General features: G+C 35.8%; 1 protein-coding gene across 2 annotated transcripts in view; it reads right to left on the reverse strand.

Moving 5' to 3' along the window:
* Nucleotides 1–1,545: 1,545 nt before the first annotated feature.
* Nucleotides 1,546–23,664, reverse strand: part of LOC116903186 (T-cell surface glycoprotein YE1/48-like) — a 37,704-nt gene continuing 15,585 nt past the window's right edge. The window contains exons 1-6 of one of the 2 annotated variants that reach the window (XM_032905560.1): nucleotides 19,937–20,048; nucleotides 17,925–18,005; nucleotides 16,832–17,053; nucleotides 14,962–15,104; nucleotides 12,574–12,677; nucleotides 1,546–1,681 (exon numbers count right to left, since the gene is read on the reverse strand). In XM_032905560.1, coding sequence (XP_032761451.1) covers nucleotides 1,546–1,681; nucleotides 12,574–12,677; nucleotides 14,962–15,104; nucleotides 16,832–17,053; nucleotides 17,925–18,005; nucleotides 19,937–20,048 — 798 coding nt within the window. Of the gene's footprint in view, nucleotides 1,682–12,573; nucleotides 12,678–14,961; nucleotides 15,105–16,831; nucleotides 17,054–17,924; nucleotides 18,006–19,936; nucleotides 20,049–23,664 lie in introns of those variants that run through there. The other variant, XM_032905559.1, reaches the window with a different exon arrangement.

The raw sequence follows: 23,664 nt of genomic DNA on the forward strand, positions 1-23,664 counted from the left end.
TCATCGTGAGAAGATTACATTCTTGCTTTCTGTGTGGCATAGTTTCTCTCCTTGTGTTGGAGTTTTCCTTCAATTATCCTTTTTAGGTGTGGATTTGTAGAAAGATATTGTGTAAATTTCGTTTTCTCATGGAATACCTTGGTTTCTCCTTCTATGTTAATTGAGAGTTTTGCTGGATATAGTAGCCTGGGATAGCATTTGTGTTTCATAGGGTCTATATGACATTTGTCCAGGATCATCTGGCTTTCATAGTCTCTGGTGAAAAGTCTGATGTAATTCTTATAGGTCTGTCTTTATTTGTCACTTGAACTTTTTCCCTTACTGCTTTAATATTCTTTGTTTTGTTCATTTGACTATTATGTGACAGTAGAAATTTCTCTTCTCGTCCAATCTATTTGGAGTTCTGTAGGCTTGTTTTATGTTTATGGGAATCACTTTCTTTAGGTTAGGGAAGTTGCCTTTTACTGAAAATATATTTACTGAACCTTTAGGTTGGGAGTCTTCACTGTCTTCTATAGTTATTATCCTTAAGTTTGATCTTCTCATTGTGTCCTGGATTTCCTGTAATAATTATCTTTTGTGAACTGCTCTCTTCCGGGTTCTTTCTTCCATTTGCTTCTATTGCACATTCACACATGATTTCTCGGAGCTAGGACATTCAACTTCCTTCTATTCATATTATCCTCAAGTTAGTACTTTGTATGGTATTCCAGATTTCCTGGATATTTTGTGTAAGGAAATGTTTAGAGTTAACTTTTTCTTTGGTTGATGTAACAACATCTTTTTTGTATTTCTACACCACAGATTCCCTCATCCATCTCCTGTACTCTGGGTGTGATGCTTGTATCTGTTCTTCCTGTTCTCTTCCCTAGATTTTTCAACTCCAGGATTGTCTATGTTTGTGTTTTATTTATTATATCCATTTCTATCTCTCTTTATTGCTTCTGATATACTGAGAAAATTCTACTGGTGTTGCAGGCCTCTGATAAGTATCCTTGTGTTGTACGATTCTGAATCTACAGGTCTTTGTGGATGAGAATCTGCAGATCTGCTCAGCAGTGACAGATCTGATGAAAGCAGGCAGACTAATGGGTGGAAAACATAGGTCTCCCTGGTATAGCAGGCTTGCCAGAGCAGCTCAGCTTGCTCCAGAAGTCCTAGCCAGAAGGGAATTAGGTGGATGAAAGAAAGTCTAGCTCTTAATTGTTCTTTCAATTAAGATGAGATATTCTACATATAAAGAAATATTCAAACTGTTTGTTAGGTTTCTTTATTTAGTTCTGTGGGAGTTTATGCAAACAAATATGACAAATTCCTCCAGGCTTTGTGGCATGCAGCAGAGGATCTTTCTTGTCTCCAGAGGGAAGGAAGATGTCCTCTGCTCTGTCAAGTATGATTCCAAAGAACATTCCCAAAATCTTCCAGATTGTCTCTCTGTTTGCCCTGCAGACTAAGATCAAAACAATTTTATAAGAGTTAGGAATTACTACAGGAAACAAATGAGTAACAGATTTCATCTTTTTACCTTTAACATTCACTGGATTGTCAGTCAGGGAATTTATCCAGCCTCTTCCCACAAATACAGCTGAATAAATTATCACAGTTAATATTGTCTAGTCTTGTTTTAGATAAGAATACACATCCTCCATCCTTAATATTGTATTTCCTTGTGTTCAAGGCACTGGGGAACAAAAAAATGGACAATTGTTTAATTTTGGACATTCTCTGAAATAAATCATGGCTTTACAAGTTCTATTTGCCAAATTAAACAGAATATAACAGTATTAATCATAAGTTATTCACTAAAATATCATCTTTTGTGTAAGGTCATTAAAAAGACATGGTAACAACAAAATCCTTATCTCTTTTCACACCTGCAATTTGTGGTCAGCTGGGAAAACTGAGTGACAATATTTCTAAGATATTACTTTATGGCGAACCTGTTCTCTTTACTTATATCATGTGAATGAAAGTGCTAAGATAAAAGAAAAATCAGATGTGTGACACAGAAAATATTGTCTTATATGCTTGTGTTGTAAGGAGAAAGGGAGGATTTGAAATATAATCACAGAAGAAGGTTGGGAACTAAAATTTTGGACTTTTCTTTCCATTTTCCTTCCCCACATACTAGCTAATGGGGATTCACAGAAACATGATAATCTGCAAGAGAGTATATTACAGCATATGAATTATTTCCTTTTATAAAGAAGTTACATGTTGCAAAGCAGAAAAATATAAAATCAGACCACAGAATAAATTAGCATGTAGGATGAAATACAAGGAACATGTGTTCTGGGGGACCCTGGTCTATATAGCATAAGCATAAGTCAAAAAGTAATTATTTAATAATTAATATCTTCTTGTATAAACCAGCATAAATAAGAGTTCTACTCAGGCAAAAAAGTACCTCAGCCAGTTTTTTGCTAATAGAGAAATCTGACTAAAGAACACACTCAAAATGGAGATCCTCAATATTAAATTCATTGATGCCAAGTGGGACTCAATTCTAGTTCCAGGATTTGGGAATTGACACCCTTCCCCACGAAAGGAGTTTGAGGCTAGGCTGAGTCAATGACACTCTGTCAAGAGAGAGAGAGAGAGAGAGAGAGAGAGAGAGAGAGAGAGAGAGAGAGAGAGAGGAAGAGAAAGGAATCCACTCTACACGGGAATGAGATTTCAAAGGGATCAGTCTTAGTGAAATATGTCACTGTCTTTGAACTCTGGGTTTAAGATGAGGAGAAATGGAATATTCATACTTAACATATTTAGGTATGAAAAAGGAACAAAGGTAAATTAAACCAAGTGTTTTCTGGATCATATACAGAACAGGCAAAAAACCTTAGGAATGGATATGCATATTATACATCCATAAGAAATTCTAGTAGGTACGGTCAAGAAATCATGTGTGAATGTGGAATAGAGGCAAATGGAAGAAAGAACCCGGAAGAGAGCAGTTCACAAAAGATAATTATTAAAATATGAATATAATATGTGTTCACACAATGACTTGCACATTAATTGTCATGACAACTTTTAAAAATGACAAAAGATAATAAATGTCAAAATTTGGAAAAAGTATGTTCACATGTGAATTGAGAAATATTGTGAAATAACGGTACAATGTAAATGGGCTTTGTAAGTAGGACAATGAAACACTGATCTAATAAAAAGCTTGAGTTAGCCAAAACAATATAGTGACAATGGCAACTGTAAAAGAGTCAGAGAAATATGGAGCCCAACACAAATCTGTACATAGTACCTAACACTCTGTACTAGGCTACACTCATTTAGTACAAGAAAGCACATGTCTGCTTGTCTGAGGCCAGGTGTGTGCAAGGTTCAGAAAAGAACTTTAAATCTTAACAAATTTGCTCTGTTTTAGTTAGATGGTTTCTATTGCTTGATAAACCACCATGGTCAAAGCAACTTGGAAAGGACAGAATTTATTTTACTTAAACGTCCACATCAACATCCATAATTGAAGGAAGTCAGTTCAAGAGCCATTCTTGGCAGGAGTTGGAAAGCATCATCTGATTTGGATGTTAGGAAGATTTACAGCTTACTGTCTTGATTCCCAAAACTGGCTCAGTATACTTTCTTAGCATACCCAACACCACTATTCCAGGGGTGAAACCCAAAATAGTCTGGGATCTCCCTCATGAGGAACTAATTAAGAAAATGCTCAATAGGTTTGCTTACAGCTGTGTTATTGAGACGCTTTATCAATTAAGATTTCCTCCACTCAGATGACTGTCCCTTCTCTCCGTTGACACAAAACTAGATTGTACTATGGTGCTTGAAAAGGTGTATGTATTTGTTAAAAGCCATTTATCTCATAATGTACAGTGTTACATGTTATACTTGCAGACTCTGATTATAAGATTTGACTTTAAAAAATGTAACTGTCAGGTGAGTAAATAAAACAAACAATGGACTGAATCATTTCAGAATTAAAGGACCGTACAGGGAATGCACTGTATGATCCTAACATGAATAAATATGAACAATGGCATGATCCAGAAAACTGACAATTGTAAATATGTGTTATGGATTAAAATATATTGCTAGATCTATAAGGAAGATTTTGAGCTTTACATTTTAAGGTGATGACACAAAAGAAATTGCTTGACACAAGAAAATATTTACTGACAACATAGTATTAACATATTATCATTATTATTAATATTAGGTGCCATGAGACAAAATATCACTCTATAGCACAGAATGACCTCAACCATATGATGAAGCTGTCATATGCAGCTGGCCTTGATGAATATCATCGTGTCTATGGGGTTTCAACTTATCATCAAATAATCAAAGAGAGATAGTGAATCAAGACATGTATAGATTATGGAAGATCATTTGACTTTCTTGAACTAGTCCAACAAATATTAATAAACTCTAAAATTATTTTAAAAAAATTCTAGACTTTATTCTTCCTATGTGCAAAAGTAACAAATACTAGTCAACCAAATAGAAACAAGCAATAAAGGAACAAAAATCCACAACTATATCCTAGTTCTTTTTTCATATAATGTTGTCAAATAAACTGCACACCTACTTCCCACTCCTCCCAGGTATGTACCCATTCTTGTGATATGACCCCAAAAGAGAAGAAAGGTGGTGGAAAGGACAAACTCAAATAAACAAACAAAATGCAAACAACAATCTAAAGAAGACCAATATGTTTTGTCCACATAGTCATTAGAGAATTGCCAAACCCTCTGTGGCCAGCCCATTATAGATAAATGAATCCCACCCCACCTGCAGCCCTGTGAGAAGCTATCCTTTGTGGAGAGCTACACTAAAGAATCCATATCACATTTTTATGTTCTCTTTGTTGCTTTCTGTCTAGATTATTACTGTGGACAGGCGTTAGTGATGGCCACAGATACCTTCTATGTCTCTCTCTCTCTCTCTCTCTCTCTCTCTCTCTCTCTCTCTCTCTCTCTCTCTGAACTCTGGTATTGCAGTCATTTATACAATGTCAAAAATGGTTCCTTTGCCATTTATCAATAGCAAAAGGTTGATAGGAACTTTCACATAATTTCTGGACATACTACAGACTAAGATCATCCAAACGTTCTCTCAAATCAACACAATTTATTGATATCCCTGTGCCCTTCAGTGTCAATTCAGGCCAAGACATTAACACAACCCCAGATTACTATATGACCAGGAATATCCACATGATATATGGCCTTTCAAATGACTTGAAGCAGCAAATCAGGGATACCAGAGTAGCCTCAAGAAGCAGCATGGACCATGAATATCTTTCCAGGAGGTCCAATAGAGAAATATAGAGGCCATTTAAGGAGGTCCAGTACAGGTATTAAATAATAAAATGCCCTACAGACTTTACAGCCATATCTTATTAAGGCACATTCCCAATTGAGATCCCCTTTTCTCAGGTGACTTCTGTTGAGTTGATATAAAATTAATTTGCAGAACGATGATTGAAAAGATGTACATATTTGTTAAAACTCGAATTTCCCATGACTTACTGTTGTGGTAAAAATTAAAAAGGAACATTTTCTATCAGTCCCCATAAGCTGGATCTGCTGGTTCTGGTTGCTACCCTGCCATGCCTACTCCCAGCTGTCTCCCATTTAGTCACCCTCTCCACGAGGTCCAATAGGTGGTACTTACCACACCCCCCCACAAACACACCTCATTCTGTGGGCCCCTGAATGTTCTCACACGCTGTGAGAAACAGAACCTGGTCCACACACTCCAAGTGCCTCTCAGCCATTTCTTTCACACACTGTCCTCTTTAGCCCAGTAAAAAGGAAGTTCCAGATACTTGTAATTTAGCAATTAGATTTTCATGTTAAATTCTCAATTCACAATTCTTGCACACAATTATTTCACTGCCAATTGATAATGATATGAACTGCTTACCTAGACAAGATAAAATCGATCTAGTTCACCTAAATCTGAACCAACCTCCTCCATAAACTCCATCTTGATTGCCCTCCTTGCTCCTCTTTCCTGTATTACAAAAACTTTGTCCCCACCCCACTCTCTACTGTCCAATCAGGTACCTCCTTGACATCAACCTACAACTTACAGTGGGTACATTTACATGCAAACTACAAGTTCAGTCTTGAATTTTTAAATGTAATTTTCAAACAGTGAGCCAAGCTATCTCAGAATTAAAGGATGTTACATGTGAAAGCACTGCATGATCTTGAATATGAAGAATTATCGACAGTGCCATTATCCAGGAAACTCACAGTTATGAATATGGGCTATAGATTAAAACATATTTCTAGGTCTATACTGAATTTTTGAGGTTCTGAGTGAATCTATATAAGAAATTGCTTCTCTTTTGAAAGTATTGATAGAGAGCTAAGTAATATAATTATTATTATTATTAGGCTTTATTAAAAATTAGTCTCACAGTGTAACATACAGTGACTTCAAACACACTGTGAAGAATAAGCTCCCCCTGAACTCAGGAAAATATAAGATTGTAAGTGTTGAGCTATCACATGCAGCTGGATGCAATGAATATTACTATATCTGCGAGATATCAACTTTAATCAAATGAATCTAAGAGAGATAGAGAGTGAATGAGGACATAGGTAGATTGTGGAAGTTTGTATGATTTTATTGAACTAGTCAGGCAAATGCTCTTCAATTCTAAACATGTAGTTTACAGAAAATAAATACACTCTAAAAGAATAAATTCTTCTATGTACAAAAAGTAACAGATATTAACCAACCGACAAACAAATAGAAACACATAACTACATTGCTTCTGTGTTATTTGGGAAGGACAGAGTAATTCCTCAGGCTTGGGCAAAAGACATCCATTCTATAAATATAGGTGTTCTGAGTACCACGCAGAAAAAAAAAAAAAAAGGCGTTTGCAGTGTTAAGACAGATTTTCAAAGAGCATTTCTTTCCTTCCCAGCTCATTACCTTATTTCCGCAGTGGCCTGATTCCTGTGGTTAAATCATTCAGTCACTAAGTAATCACAAATCATCACAGGAAACCAACAAGGATGACAAAATATTCTACTTATATATTTCCTTCACTCATCACACTGAATCACGAAGTGTATCTACTCTGTTTTTACAAACACAGGAGCAGTCATCATTGTTTATATCTGTGAAACCGAAAAATGTACTGTCTCCGTCTTACATAGTGATATTGTTACTGTGAAATCACAATACAATATATAGTGGGCAGTTTTTTTTAAATTTGAAGGCTATATATATTTATGTGAAGGTATTTAAAACAATTTTTTAAAAAAAATACTGATTATGGACTTAATTAAAGTGTATAAGTAAAGAAATTTACTTTTCTTTAAATGCACAAAAAAGGTGATACAGTTAGCTCAGACTGAAAAGGACATGATGGTATGTACTTACCAATAAGTGGATATTAGCCAAATTTTATAGAATACCCAGGATACAATACAAAGAACTCAAGAAGGTTAACAAGCATAAAGGCCCAAATGAGGATACCTAAATCGCACTTGGGATGAAAAAGAAAATAATCACTATGGGGAAGGGTGCTGGGTTGGAAGGGCCAGGAAGGGGAAAGGGGTAACATGATCAGGTATTGTGTGTGTAGGGGAATGGACTGAAGCCTTGACGGCCAGCAGGAAGAATGGAAATAGGCTACCTTCGGAGATAGATGTTGAAGGGAGACAGGACCCTCTAGAATATACCAGAGACTTGGGAGGTGAGAGACATTCAGGACTAGAACTCATGGGACTTTGATGAATCATGGTGATTGACTATCCTCTCTGCATGCAATACAACTGCAACCTCTGCAGGATGGTGTATTAAGTGCTATGAATGTGTTCTTCAGAAAACATACTTTAAAATGTTGATTAAAATATGTAATACTGGGAAAGCTGAAGCAGGCCTGTGACATCAGCACTGGGAGGCTGAATTAGGAGGATAATAACCAGGTTAGACTAGGCTATACAGTCAGGTCCTAATTAAATTTTAACTAATAATTAATACTTCAGTCAATGCACTCTGAACAATCAGTAAGCAACTCCTAAACAGGCTTAGGCTTCAGCAGAGCTGACCCTTCAGAAGATCAGCAAAGCCTGACAGTTAGTCTCTCTTTTAATATTCATGTCAAGAAGAAATGTGAAATATGTAAAATGGTCATTTAAATACTAAATACTGAATCCGTGAAGACCAGGAGGCATATTTGGTCAAGACGGTGAGTTTGAACCAGGCTAGCATAATGAGAATGTTATGTCAAAGAAAGACATACCATATTCAGAGGAGTTAGGGTCATTTAGCTCAGTGGTAGAGTATTGCAAGATCTTCTAGCATAATGAGAAATGTTATGTCAAGAATACCATACAGAGGGGGTAAGGCCCCTGGGTTCGGTCCCCAGCTCCGAAAAAAAAAAAAAAAAGAATACCATACAGAGAATGATATCCAAAAAGCTCCTAGGAGCTGAAATGGCAAAGGGATAAAACTTTAAAAAATGATCACCTTTCTTTAACCCTGGATGTAAACCAGGAAGAAACAGTATTTAGATTTACTTCAGGAACACAATGTTAAGATAAATGAAGCCAAGGTGGCATGAATAACAGGGAGCTGAGGTAAGATACAGTAGTAATAAGTATATGCGTTAGTTAGCCAGCCATAAGATTTGAATTGGGTACAATCAATAAAGAATATGTCTTGAACATGACAAAAGAAGAAAAGGCTCCAACAGATACTAACTATTCACAGATAGACATAAAGTACATATGCTGTATCATGAACTCTTATGGTTACTTTCATAGTAACCTAGACCTGTACGGAAACACAAGTTAGGAGCACGTTTCTCACTGAGTTGATTAGAAGATGACATTTTAACAGATGAGCCAGCTTCTGTACCTTCTCACTGGAGAAAATGTTTGTGGTGGCCACAGGAAACCTCTGACCACTGGACTCCCTTACTCAAACCTCAGGTCTCCCTAGTAACAACACCATCATCAGGGAATTGTTCTGTAGCATAGACAAGGTCCACAAAATTCTCTTAACTTGGATACAGGCATCTTCTCTTCTTCTGGCACCTCATTCCAATGGTTACCACTTCTCTGACTGTGAATGCTTCTACAGGCTGTAAACAAATTTATTAACTCTGTGGTCAGTCTCAGAGGCCAATACAAATAATCAGGTGCTTGGGAGAAAAGAGCTATGACTATTAAGGCTACCATTATGTTTGAAATGATAATATGCGTGAAAAACATTAGTAACAATACTAATATTCTCATGATTAGAACTTTATTAATAAATCTTAGAAGGCTGTATGTACTCTGTCTACTTCACTGGACAGCCTGCTTAACAGTGTCCTTCAAAGAAAAGAGAGGAAGAATTTTCTGGATGGTTTTTGGAAACTAGCTGTCCACATTAGAAAACACTACATTGACAATATAATTGAGCCAGAAACTGAAAGGTCATGTTTCAAGTCACTGAAAGAAATATTCCTGATAAAAGAAGTTATCACTGTAGTAAGATACTTATCAGATGCTTTCTGTAGCAGCTGAAGAAGAAACTTTCAGTTGATGCCACAAAAGAAAATGGCATCATGAACAAAAGGCAACAGGAATAATTAATTAACGACAAAAGTACAGACAATGGGATTACCAACTAGCACATATGAAAATAAGTATGTTGGGCATTATTTGGAATGATAAGGTACATGTCTAACTATAGTCCCTATGCCAGAAAATGGATGCACATGATAATCAGGAGTTGAAGGAAAACCTGGGTTTGATGAATCTCTAACTTAATATAACATGAAATAATAAAAGTAAAATTATTTTAAACTACATAAAAAACGACTTAAACTACAATTACTAGAAAAGTCATTAAGAAATACAGAATTATGAGGTCATTTCTTAAAATTCATATTTCTAAGAAAAATCAACAATCAGCAAAATAAAAAATATGGTAGGAAGGAAGAAGGGGCTATTCTGAGGATTCAGGACAAGGTATGTGAAGCGAAGACAGGAGAAAAAAAAAAGATGGGTCAACCAAAACCAAGGATGTACAGAAGATCACAGAAACCCAGGGGGTTGGTAAGTTTATAGTTGACCAAAACAAAATACTCTCAGGTTTTCTTGGTGGTTTGGAGTTTTGCAATGTTTGGTTTGGTTCTACTTTTTTTTTATATATATGTGGTGTGTTTCAGTGTTTATTTAGGGGACAATTGTTTTCTTATTGGGTTTTGTTTGCTTGCTTTGCTTGATTTATGTTACCTTTTGGGTTTTTTTGGTTTGTTGTTTTGGAGAAACAAAAGTACCATGAAGATGACTGGGTAGGAATTTGGGAAGGAATAATAGTGTTAGTGGAGACAGAACCTGATCAAAATATATTCTGAAAAAAATCTAATTGAAAAATAAAAAATGTAACAAGGATCTGAAGAGTCAAATGCAGATATTAATACCCAACAATAGACAGAAGCCAGAGGCCCCTAGTTAGGAAAACTGGAAGAAGCTGGAGAAGGTTACCCCAAAGACAAGAGTCTCATCTAATCCTGCCTGAGTTCTCTCTACATTGAGCCACCATCTGGGGCAACATACATCAGCTTTTTTTAGGACTCTTTACTAATAATAAACAGCAGAAGACTGCCTGATCTGGACCTTTTGCGGGAGAGAGAAGATGACCAGAATTCCCTGAGAGTCAAGTTAGAGTCAGCAAGTTCAGAGGACTGTTGGGGAGGTGGGTGGAGGGGGATGAAGGTCCACATGGAGACTGATCAAGGAGTTTTGGGAATGAAGAGATAAATAGGACCAAAGAGGGGGGCTAAAGAAATTGGACTGTAAAAAACATGTTCTTAGTTTTTTTAAAAAATAAAAATAAATTAATTCCCCTTTTGGAAATTTAACCTCCCATTAAAGAGGGGGGTTCAGTTTCCCAATTTAGAAGATATGTATTTTATAAAAAACCAATTTGCAAGGTATAGGATTCCTTACTCCAGAGGAATTACCTCTGGTTGCTGTATTCTGGGAGACAAAAGCTGTCTCCCACATATCTTGCACTGTAAAATGTATTGAATGGAGTGTTGGCTCTCTGTTTTAATCTTTGTCTCTCTTCCCTGCCAGTAATCTTACATTATAAAGTGTAAAGCAAGGCCCGTCTTTAGTTTCATTTGTTCTGAGGGTATATTTGGGTAGCACACAATTTCCCATCAAGACAGGATGACATTAACCATTTGCAAAATTTCAAATTGTTGTTTTTGGGTAGGAAATATTGTGTAGATGTACCACATTTTTCTGTGCTGGCTTTCTAAGTGGTTAGTATGTGCTTTGCAGGTTATGCCCAAGGGGGAGAAAATTTATGAATAATCCTATCCTCTGCAATCCACCAACAATGACCTCTTTCTATCCTGCATCTGCTAATTTTTGCTGACTCACTGATACAAACCAAGTTGTTTGATTTGCACAGATATGCCCAGCATTACAATTGTAATAGAACCCCCAGATACCTTCTTTCTTGAGTGGAACCTGTTGACTTTTCCCAATCTTTGGTTGCTACCAACCAGGAAAAAAAAACATTTGTTTCTTGAAAATGGAAATCAAAAATTTCCAACTTGTTTTCTTTTATTGGGAGTGTCCGGTTTGATGTAGGTTTCTCTCCATTGGTTTAATGTTAGAACTTTTTGCTACTATATGTTTAGAGTGCAATTCCTATTCTTTTCAGGACTTTTATCATGAAGGGGTGTTTGAATTTTGAAATTAAATAAATGATCATTCTTATTTCATTTGTTTTAATAATGGATCCGTTGATGGTTTCGTTATGTTAAACCATCCCTGTTTCCTACTCTTGATCATGATGGATGATTGCCTCTTTCTTGGATTTGGTTTGCCAAGGAAGCTTTTGCTTTAAGGAAATTGGTCAGTGTGTCTTTGTGTGGTTTAGGTATAAAATGGTGTGGCAGGTATTTGGTAGTGATCCATCTGTTTCAATTTTTGAGGCAGATAATATTGGTATGGGGTCAAATGTCTGGACCCTATTGGAGAATTTCCTTGAGGAGTTATGGGGGTTGTTTAACATTTTGTTTAACTTGCTCTGTCTAGCCATTTCCTAAAGGAATATAGACTGATGATTTTTTGAATTTCCTCTGAATCTGTCGTTATGTCTCCCCTTTCATTTTTTTGATTATGTTGTGGGCTTCCTCCATCTTTTGATTTCTCAAAGAACCAACTTTTTGTTCTCTTTATTCTTTGTTCTTATTAACCAATAATTATGTAAGCTAATGATAACAAAAATGTCACAGGAGTGTCTGAGGAGACTCATTGTATCTGCCATGATTATTCAGTCACTTCACACTCTCTCAAGATTCTGACTTTCTTGTGTCCTTCACAACTTAGAACAAACAGTCCTGATGTGTATGCAGTATTAAGTCACTTTTGGTCAGTTTATAAAACATACATATTCCCTCTGAACAAGTGCACAGTGTACAAGTGTAAGGCCTTAAGTAACTTCTCCTTACACGTGTGGTGCATAGAAAATGAGGAAAGTCATGTAAAATGAGAGAAAAGGCTTTGCACATAATTCTCCCCACACCAGTGTTACAGTCTGAAGGGTTCAGAAACTCACAGTTCAGATGGGTTTTTGTCAATCCATGTCCAATCACCGTTTGTATTATCATAAGATAATCCAATCCAGTAACTGTCTGGAGTAACCAGGAGATGAAGGAACATCTGTAAAGGAAACAACAAACCTTATGATGAAATTTCTTTCTGTTGAATGAGAGAACATACAGCAAAAGTTCCCAGCATTCCTGTGTCATTCTCTGCTTTCATGTCCCACCTCTCAGTCTCACCATGTAAACTTTCTAAAGAAATTCCTACTAGTATCACATTTTAATCAAAACTATGTCAGTTCAATGTGTTATTGAAAATAAAAACTTCAGGTGTCCTGAGATACTGGATTCATGACAGAATTTGTGACAGTGCTTGTTAGACTGAGGCTTACTATGTACAAAGCCAGTCCTTGAATTAACAATCTTCTTGCTTAAGGCCCATAAAAGCACATAGATCATTAAACAGTTTCTGATGCTCTATGAAATTGTTCAAATGTGCAGTGCATTCTGGAATACTTCATAAGCATATACGAAGTGCTTGTATGGGAAGTACTGCCCTATTTTCAAAGAAAATTTATAAAGACAAAAATTGCTGTATGAAATTCTGTGCATGAAGCTCCATACTCCAGAGCAGAACTTTCCCTAGGTAAAATCCAGAAGTCACAGAACTGAGAAGTAGATGGGGAGATATTTGCTAGTATTTGGTGTATTTTACATGAGATAACTGAGTGGTATGTCTAATAGAGTAATTATAATATAATTAAAATATGAGTGGCTTTAAACTTAATTATATTGGTGGCGGTGGTGGTGGTGTGTGTTTGTGTGTGTGTTTGTGTGTGTGTGTGTGTGTGTGTGTGTGCTTATATGCTTTTGGTGGTAAGGATTTACTTATTTTTTGTGTTTACCTGGATGTAGTTACCTAGTTACCCCCTTAGGTTGGATTTTTCCTTCTAGTATTTTGTGGAAGTCTGGAATTATGAATAGATATTGCTTGAAATTGGATTTGTCTTGTGATATCTTCTTTTCTCCATCTAAAGTTATTGAATGTTTTACTGAGTATAGTACTCTATGTTATCATCTCTGGTTTGTCAGAGGATACAAGATTTCTGCCCAGGCCCTTTTATCATTTGATTCTCTGCTACGAACTTGGGTGTAATTTTGATAATTCTCCATTCATATGTTACCTGCCATTTTTTTCTTGCTTCTTTGAATATTTTTTCTATGCTCTGTAGATTTTGTCTTTTGATTATTATATGGTGGGAGGATTTCCTTTTCTGGCCCAATCTAATTAGTTTTCTAAAAGCTTTTTCTAAATGTTTATAGTCTCATCTTTCTTTAACTTGCTAAAGTTTTCTTTTATCATTGTGCTGAAAATAATTTTGGGCTTAGAGCTGGGACTTGTCAAATTCTTCTATTCCTATTATTCTTAGGTTAGGCCTTTTTATGATATATCAGATTTCCTGGGTGATTTTTGTCAGGATTTTTTAATTTAGCATTTTGTTTAACTGATGTATCAATTTCCTCTTTTGTACCTTCTAAGCTTCAGCTAAACAGAAAATTCCCAACATAGGATTCTCAAATGGCTGAGAAGCACATAAATAAATTTCAAAGACCTTAGCCATCCAAGAAAAGAAAATCAGAAGAAATCTGAGATGCCATCTTACAGCAATCAGAATTAATAGGATAAAAAATCTAAATTGATGGCACATGCTGGAAAGGATGTGGAGAAAGGGGAAGACTCCTCCAATTCTAATAGGAGTGCAAACTTTTACAAGCAATTTGGAAATCCATTTGGTGGTTTCTGATAAAGCTGGTAATAGTTCTACCTCAAGACCCAGCTTATCCTTGACATATGCCCAACATAAACAGGAAATGCCAGAATTTTTTAAATTTGTTTTTTAATTGTCATTTCTAAAGATAGATATCTTTTTTCACAGAACATACGAATACTATATAGTAAAGATTATGGAGATTTTCCCCAAAAAACGCAATGGGACTAACTGATCAAACCATTTAATTCTACATTTCTCATATTATCTCATTATGCATCAAGGCCCAGAGTTCAACCATTTTCCCTGTTGTCATCTGATTACTCATTTCAGGCAGCCACACTCCTAATTCCAAAGAGCAAACTCTAGGCAGAAGGGGTTTAATAAACAACGGGATGCCACAGGATATGTTTTACCAAAGGATCAAACTTCATCTGGGAAATATATGGTTTCTGAGGTATTCTCTTGTAGATTCCTGAGAAAGGGAGGAGACAGAAAGACAGAAGTGTCTCTATAAAAACAAGTCTCCCTTTAAAATTACTATGTTCTACAGTTTTGTTCACATTACAGGAAAACCATATACAAATAGTAAAAACACAAAACAAAACAAAACACCTGGATTCAGTATCTCACCAGTTCATCCTCATCATCTATTGTCAGAAGGGGCAAACTGTAATTCTGACAGGTCTGGGTACATCCACTCCATGTTTTTCTGTCCATGATGAAATAATAACATTTTATACCATAACAGAACCAGTGTGTTTCAACACCTCTACCTACAACAGAGAAGGTACATGGTTAAACTTATTATTCTCTGGTATTCTGTTATCAGAACATTGTATTTATTCAACCTGTGTAAAAAATGTAAACTTTCACATGGCTCAAAAATTGAGATTGTATGATGACCAGAGACCCCTGCACATCCAGGATCTATTGTTAATAACATAGAGCTATAGAAACATTTCTTGTGTCAATCATAGATGAATCACTAGAGAAAATGTAGCAAAAATACACAAAAGAATACTATTTATTATTTAAAGTGAAATGAATCAGCCTGGCATGATGACTTATGCCTGTAATCCGAGCACTCCAAAGAGAGAAACAGGAGGAACACTGCCAGTTTGATGCCAGCCTAGACTAAGTGTTGACATCCATACCAGCCTTGGCTATTCTGTAATTTCCAATTCATCTTAGGCTACAGAATGACATCTTGTTTCAAACCAAACACAAAAACAGGATGTTGACCTATGTGATGAGCATCATTGACTTTAAGGATGGTGTGCAAAGTGAAACACTTCAGGCCTAAGACAACATTGTATGAATGCTTTCAGATTAGATTTCTAAAACAGTCCAGTTCTCTGAAGCAGACACTTGTGAGATACTAGGGGCAGAAGGGAAGGCAATGAGCACTTTCTGATCAAAGGGGGTTAAACAGATGACTGAATTCTAGTTCTTCAGGAAAGCATTGTGCCCAAACTAGTCCCCACACCTTGATCTGAGTGAAATGCTATTATATTAAGAAAATTAAGAGACATATGAAGGAGGTATTGCTACTGATGCTGTTCTCATTGTTATGTCAAGACCTTCATTGCTGTGCCCATAAGCCCAAATGTTTCAAGATGAATGCATTATGATGTGTGCAGTTTGTATAGTAGGATCACCCAATATGAATTTTTTGATTAGTGAGGTGCTGGGAATGTCTATGCTCTGTTAAAGTTTATCTGCCATCGTCATTTTTCTGTGACAAGATATCATTGTGCAGCTCAGACTGGCCTGGAATTTACTGGACTGTCTACATTGTCCTTACAATTATAATCCTCCTCTCTCAATCTCAAAATTATAGGGACTACTACATTAGTATGCTACCATTTACAGATAATGAAGTTATTTTAAAATAATGACCCAAAACCTATTTCATGGGTCTGAAATATTTCAATTACATATTTTGGAGCATTTTCCCCCTGACACATATTTTATACTGTAGCAGATTTAAGAAAAAATCAGTCCGTGCATAATGAGAATCATCACAACCTACTATTGGCCAACTCTCTCAAAACAATTCAGATGGAAAACACACACACCCACACACAGACACACTCACACACACACGGTTATTTTTATAACTGCATTCATGTCAATGCTCTAAGTACATTTTAGCATAAATATTGTATATTATGCTCTTATTAAAAAGTTTCATGTTCTGTCAGGGATGAAGTCAGAGACTCAGATTTTCCCATAGACCAAAACAATCAAAATTCTCAGATGTGCTAATGTCTAATTCCATCCCCTAGGATCAGTAGGAGTGCCAAACGGACACTCACTTCTATAATATTCTCCTAATCCAAACACGGTTTTCTGGGTTTACAGGCCCTAATAAGGAACCCCCAAGCAATTAACCCAGAGATCACCACCATTTTAAGTTGTTTTTTATACTTTAAAGCTTCCAAATAAGAAATAATAGAGTAATGTAATTCTGCACTAGTGGTCCTCCCATGCTCAGTACCTGAGTGCTGCAAAGAATCTAAAAGAGTCTTGGTTTTGTTGTACCATCTGTTCTGTTCTCTGTTGAGGAAGTCCAGAAAATGATTAACAGCACTATACTCTGTAGACATATCTCTCAGCATTTCTTCCTTTAAGTTGATGTCATTTTGCATGGTGCTGTAGTTATGGTGGAGGTTGGATAGAGTTTCCTGAAGTTCATGTTTTTCTTGACTGTACTGAAAAACTAAAATTAGTAACATATAAAACATCAAAAATGGTCATAAGGGTTACATATTAAAATTTAAGATTAGAAGAAAAGATTCTTGTTGACAGCTAACACATATCATTAATTTTTTTGTACTTTTCCATTTGTAAATTGAAACTCACTTAACTCACCATAGAAATATATTCATCAAGTTTTCCTCCTTAGGGGACAGTTATTTATAAAATAAATATGGCTGTATTAAATTATTGTGGAAGTAATGTCCAAATACTTCATTTTTACAGCACAAACTTACAAATAAATACCTTAACACACCATAAAATTTTGACATAAAAATCGTTAGAAAATGATGAAATTCTTATTGGAGCTTATGGAAAGCTACATATCCACATGTATAACAATATTAAAACATATCCTGAAAGTGATTTCCTTTTAATTGTGAAGGAATCCCATAAAGTTTAACTTTTAATTTAGCTGTACAGATGAAGTCTCTTTACTTAACCATGATCTCAATATACGTTGAAGAAAAAGGAAAAGGAGGTCATTGTTATTCTTTACAGAGCTGTTTCTCGCAAAATGTTTATGTAAGATTCACAGTCACCTGAGATCCAAGTAGTAAGATCCAAGTAGTAAGATCACCAAGTAGTAAGAAGGAACATGGCCAAAATTGAGACAGAAAGGGGAGTTTGCAACAGCCCCAGAGCTCATAGCTTAGGTATGTAAGGCGAAAGGAGACTGCAGCGTGTCAGGATAAAAAATATTAATGTACAGAGATTCTGGCTCATCCCCTGATTATAGACAGAAAAATGGAAAGTGTGTAACTGCATAGCAGTTCATGACTAAAACTATGCTTTATGCAGAAGATCAAAGAAAATGTATCTCAAATACTCACTGTTTGTCACCATCACTGCAACCGATACTAGCCGAAAGGAACACAGGATTCCAAGAGCTGTCACAGTGATCTGCCAGCAGACTGAACAATCATAAAAAAGCAAAATACGCAAGAAAATCCCCATGAAAAGAATACATCTCAGTATAAATTACAGTCTGTGTAGCATGGAAACCCAGAAAATTTTTTACACAAGTCTATGATATGAACTGACTGAAAATGTGCTCTCAAAGCTGTAGATTTCTATCTAAAATGTACCTGCTCTAGAAATACTACAGGGGTAAAGTCTCATAAAATTTTGAAGAAGGCCATGGCCTTGTATTGTGAATCCTCCCAACTCAGCCTAGAAGGAGGTAGATGACAGGCATGTCCCTTCACACAGTTCCATAGGAACTGTAGTACATTCTACAGAAGACACTGGAGGCACAGTTATAAGCCATACTGTGCCTCTAAGATACCAAGTTGGAGCATGCAGTCAACCAGCCAGAGAGCAAAAATGAAGATGAAGAGGAAGGAAAGAGGGATGAATGTTCTTGAGAACTGATAGAGAACCTGAGTTGTTCTGGATTTGGTCTGTATACAATCCCATCCTTGAAAGGGCATATAAGTCAACAGTCTCTATTGCCCTGTAAGTTCAAAATTCCTCAATATAATACTAAACATTTTGGTGTATCTAAGGTGATTGAAATCTGAAACTCATGCCTCTGATTACCACTGTATCAGAAGAAAAGAAAAGAAAAGAAAAAGAAAAAAGAAAAAATCTCGGCTTGGAGCACCTCAAATGCAGTGTGTACCGAGTAACTACAAAGACAATTAAAAAGTAAGATTTCCTTGGTTTCATTAATAAACAAAATTATTCTTTGGTAATTTTGGGAACTAACATTGGGGTTTACTCATTCCCACACACACTAATCCTCTCATTTGCTCTCCCTTCATCTGTACCTTTATTCTCAGGAGGACACTAATTCTTCTGATGGACATCTGTTGTGGCCGAGTTGAATTAGAATTTGGGGTATTCATGGTAATTAAAACACATTTTTCAAGAGTGAAATATTTCACTCCTAACAAATGAAAACAAAAGCTTCATTTCCTTAGGAGTTCATTTCTCTAGAACACTTCATATTATTTTAGGCACTAGCTTTTCTGTTAGTTTTAAAGGTTTAGCCTGCTATACTTATCTGCTGAGTGACTCTTCCAGAGCATGAAAAATACAGAGGTGGATGCTCACAACTATTGAACTGAGAACAAGATCCCCATTGGAGGAGTTAGAGAAAGGATTAAAGGAACTGAAGAGGTGTGGAACCCCATAAGAACTAAAATACCAACCAACCAGAGTTCCCAGAAACTAAACCACCATTCAAAAACTACACATGGAGAGACCCATGGCTCCAGCTGCATATGTGACTGAGGATGGCTTTGTTGGACGCCAAGGTGAGGAGAAGCCCTTGGTCATGACAAGGCTGGACCAACCCCACAGTGTAGGGGACTGTCAGGGCAGGGAGGTGGGGAGGGGTGGTTTGATGGGTGAAGGAACACCTCATGGAATAAGGAGGATGGGGCAAGGAAAGGGGTTTATGGCCAGGAAACCGGGAAAGGAGATGACATATGAAATGTAAATAAATGAAAAAAATTCAATAAACAATTGTAAAAAAGATAATAAATTTTTACTAAACCTCACTTCTTCATTCCCAAGAATTTCTTTTACAAAGTTCCAGTGTTCAAATAATTCCATCTGATTTATTCCCTTACCAACAAATATCTAAGCAGTAGAAATAGAGTTATATTTTTCTTTCTGTTTTTTTTCCTTAAACTTGTTTCCCTTACTTTTTAAACTTAGCTTTCAACAATTTTTGTACATAATTACCCTCCAACTAATACTCTCTGCTTTCCACTCACCCATGTGCATAACCAAGCCCAGATATAATAGAACATTTTACTTTTCAATAAAAGCAAGTTGTATACTTTTAAATTCCTAAAAGTTTAAAATACATTTTTTAAATGGTAAAATCATTCACCTCTCTTTCCAGCTTTTCTAGGTCTCTGAGTCTCCTCAGTCCTCTCCTGGTTCTGTAGCACTGAAGAATTATGAAATCTTGCAGTTGAAAAAGTGACCCTCTGCTGATTCATCTTGGGAGTATTTGGAGTATCTTCTGTGTTAAAATATGTTCTTGAGTGATTTTTAAAAACAGAAAAAGGTAAATGTTTGCCTTTAGGAAAGTACCTGGATCTGATGGTACAGAGGGTTGGGAAAGGGTGGGACCTGACTAATTCACTTAGTGATCCAAACACCCTGATATGGACTAACCTTGAATTCAATTACAGGTGAGAAAACTTTGCAGATTTTTGTTAAAGTTGCTTACTTTTCTAATGCTAACATCAAGTTCTAGGAAATATGGAAAGAATTAAAAATTTAATACTAAATTATTATAATATTGACATGGCCTGTTTGTTCAAGATTTCTGCACCCAAAAATGTTAGGTAAAATCAGTACCACTGAAAATCATTGAAAGACTTTTAAACAATCTATGCAAATAGCAAAGAGTCAAAGTTTAAGTAATAAATAAAAATGTTGCTTTAAAGTTATTATTACACATTTTGATAAACACAATTAAATGTTTTTTTCTCTCTTTCTTTATAAAGTATGCTCAGACCTTCACAGACATTACTACAGGTGATCCAAGACACAAAAATATCACTTGAGTTCATGTGTTGAAGACCCAAACACCTAAGATGGCCAACCTCTCCACGCAAGCCACAGTCTATAGATCCCACTCATGCTGGTAGCTGGTAAATCAATTTAACTAGAAGATCCTACTGAGTGGGATAATTCAGGCCCAGACAACAACAATGAATATTCTCTCTCATCTGAGACTCCTGGTTCAAAGTCTTCAAAATGATTTGTAATACTTAATAACTGCCAAGAACCAGGAAAATAGAAAGGGCACATTGCCAGGTTGGGTGTGGGAAGATCAGAGAGAGGCATGGAGGATTCAATATGAAGTTTTAATCTTAAATCATTCCATGTACACAGTCATGTTACATGTAACATACTCATACATGATGTTGCAAGAGTGGGCTAAATGAAAATACATTTTGTTACACTTTAGCATATGTAAGGTAATGCCCATAAAGGAAACAATCTGATAATAGATATCAATGCATTAGTAAACAGTAAGCCTTTGTAACTGTCCTTACCCTCACATTAATACCTGAGATGAGAGCCAGCAGAAAATAAAGACAAGCTGCACATGCATACTCTCCCAGTTTTTTAATTTATGAAAATTTCTGGAGTAATTCATCTTTTTCCTTATTTATTGACAAAAACAGCGTCCTTCAATTACAGAATTCTTTTTTTCACAATTGTTATTTATTATTATTTTTCTTGCGATGGGGGCCTCAAGCCAAGGTGCATGTGTCTGGAAGACAATTTTACAAAGCTGGTTCTGACACTCCAACTTCCTTTGAGTTAGTTCCAGATATCAAACTCACGTATTCTGTCAGGATTCTGTAGAAAGTACACTTACACACATTTTACCTAGATCATATCATAACATCTTTCAGATGGTTTATATATAAACATCTTACACAGATACAGAGTAATGAATTCCATAATTCCTCTACGTTAATTTCTAAGCACACAAGTCACTGCATACTGCAAAAGAAAATCACCAGTGTGGAATAACAGTTTTCACATTCTGCCACAGTTAACCTGATCTAACACAACAAAAAGAACTTCCCCAACAATCCCTATTTCATGTCACACCCTGTGAAATTCTCTAAAGTATATTTGATCATTTGAGAGAAAAACAATAAAAGCTGCAATTGTTACCTGAACAGAGAAGTGATTCTGGTAGAAGGAATTGATCCCCTAATTGAGAAAAAGCTGGTCTTCCCTGATTTTTCTCCCCTAAGAGATTCCAAAAAGAATGGTAAAACTAAATTTCTTCTGAATGATACTCAACCTCATGATTTTCTGCCCCTCCTCTTGAACAAAGCGAAAAGAGGAAATTGGTTTTGAAAGCTGCATATGAGAGCAAAGGAAAGTAGCAGCATATTATGCCAGATGCTGCAAATGTAATGTCCATAAATGATATTTGAAGTCTAATAAGATAAACACTCCTGCAGATAGAGCAAAACTAGTGTCTTTAGCAAAACTATTAGGAAAAAAGAGGGACTGAAACTCCTCTGCTTACAGTTTTGTAATAGACTGTTGGAAATTTTCTCTTATGGCTACTATTTCTACACTTCATGATTTTGAATTATGCTAATTGCAGCTAAGTGTGTATTAGAAATACCACTAGAGAACTCACATTTACACTTTTAAAGTCATCCTCTACCCACTTCTAGCTTCGTAAATCACAGATAATATTTACTGTCAACATTGATGCTATTCCATATGGAGTGGTGAGCTGCTGATGTTTTTATAGTGCTGAGATATGAAATCTAAGACAATGAGCTTACTCAGCAAATACTCTTTCCCTGAGCTATGCCTTTGTTTGGTTTTCTTCTGGTGTTTAGTTTTGCTTTTTGTATGTTGGTTTTTTTTGTTTGATTTCATTGTTGCTCTCTGCTCTCCCACTCACAGTTTTCTGGGCTCACTCTTTTCTATATAAGTATTACAGTTATACACAACTATAACAATTTACTACATGCTTCTGATAGTAAATTATCTGGAAACTAATAAACAGTACATATATATATATATATATATATATATATTGATCACAAGATGTTTAAACCTATATGTAATTATTAATCACCTCTATTCAGCATAAATTAATGAGATAATGCTCCAATATTGATTTAGCTGTTTTACAGTGTTCTGTTTTTCTGTTTTAAAACTACATGGGATATACTTTAGAACATAATAAGAAAGACATTTTATTCATGGAGTCATGGATTCAAGGAGAGTTACATTGGAGGAATTCTGATATACATCATTATATGACATCTAGATCATTTACAGTCTACAAATTAGAATGAAAATATTCACAATTGCTTTTCTAGAGATAAGAAAAGGTGGTTTTCTTCTATGATTTTTGCACATGAGATTGTGATAAAAAATTCCTAGAAAGAAGCTGTTTTATCATAGACTGATTTAAACTACAGGGACATGGGGAAGTTGTAATAGTGTGGGTTCTAGGAACTAATCATATTAGCAGAGGTTAACTCTAGCCCTCTAAATTAACCTATATCAGAACTAACATCCTGTGACTAATGGATTAAAAACTTCATGAAATCTATTAAAATAGCTGACCACTAACCTCCACTAGCCTGAAGGCTTAGAATGTCTTCTGATGACCCAGAGGAAAGATTGTGCCTTCTCGATTTAATTACTTCTGTGATGTACTCAGTAATGTATGCTGAAATTGCCTTGATTCATGACTTTTAGGTTCTTTGAAACTTCAAATCTTTATGAAACTGTTTTCACATTGGAACATGGAAACTTCGTCACTCAAAATGTTTCCAAAATATACTGTATTTTATTTCTTTTAAGGTGAAATCTGGTTTTTGCATCAACAAACCTTCACTGAAAGTTACTGCTGTGCACAAATTGCTCAGGAGTTTGCAAATTCTAGTGAAGTTTCACACGCTGAATACTTTAGATACTTCATTGTGTTACAGGATATTGTTCACAGGAGGTATGTACAAAGGCTTGACCTCATACAACAAAATAATCATAATAATAACGATAATAATACAAGTGACAAGGATAATAACTAAAACAATGATAATAATAATA

Source organism: Rattus rattus, chromosome 6 (genome assembly GCF_011064425.1).
Source record: "Rattus rattus isolate New Zealand chromosome 6, Rrattus_CSIRO_v1, whole genome shotgun sequence".
In the NCBI taxonomy this organism is placed as follows: Eukaryota; Metazoa; Chordata; class Mammalia; order Rodentia; family Muridae; genus Rattus; species Rattus rattus.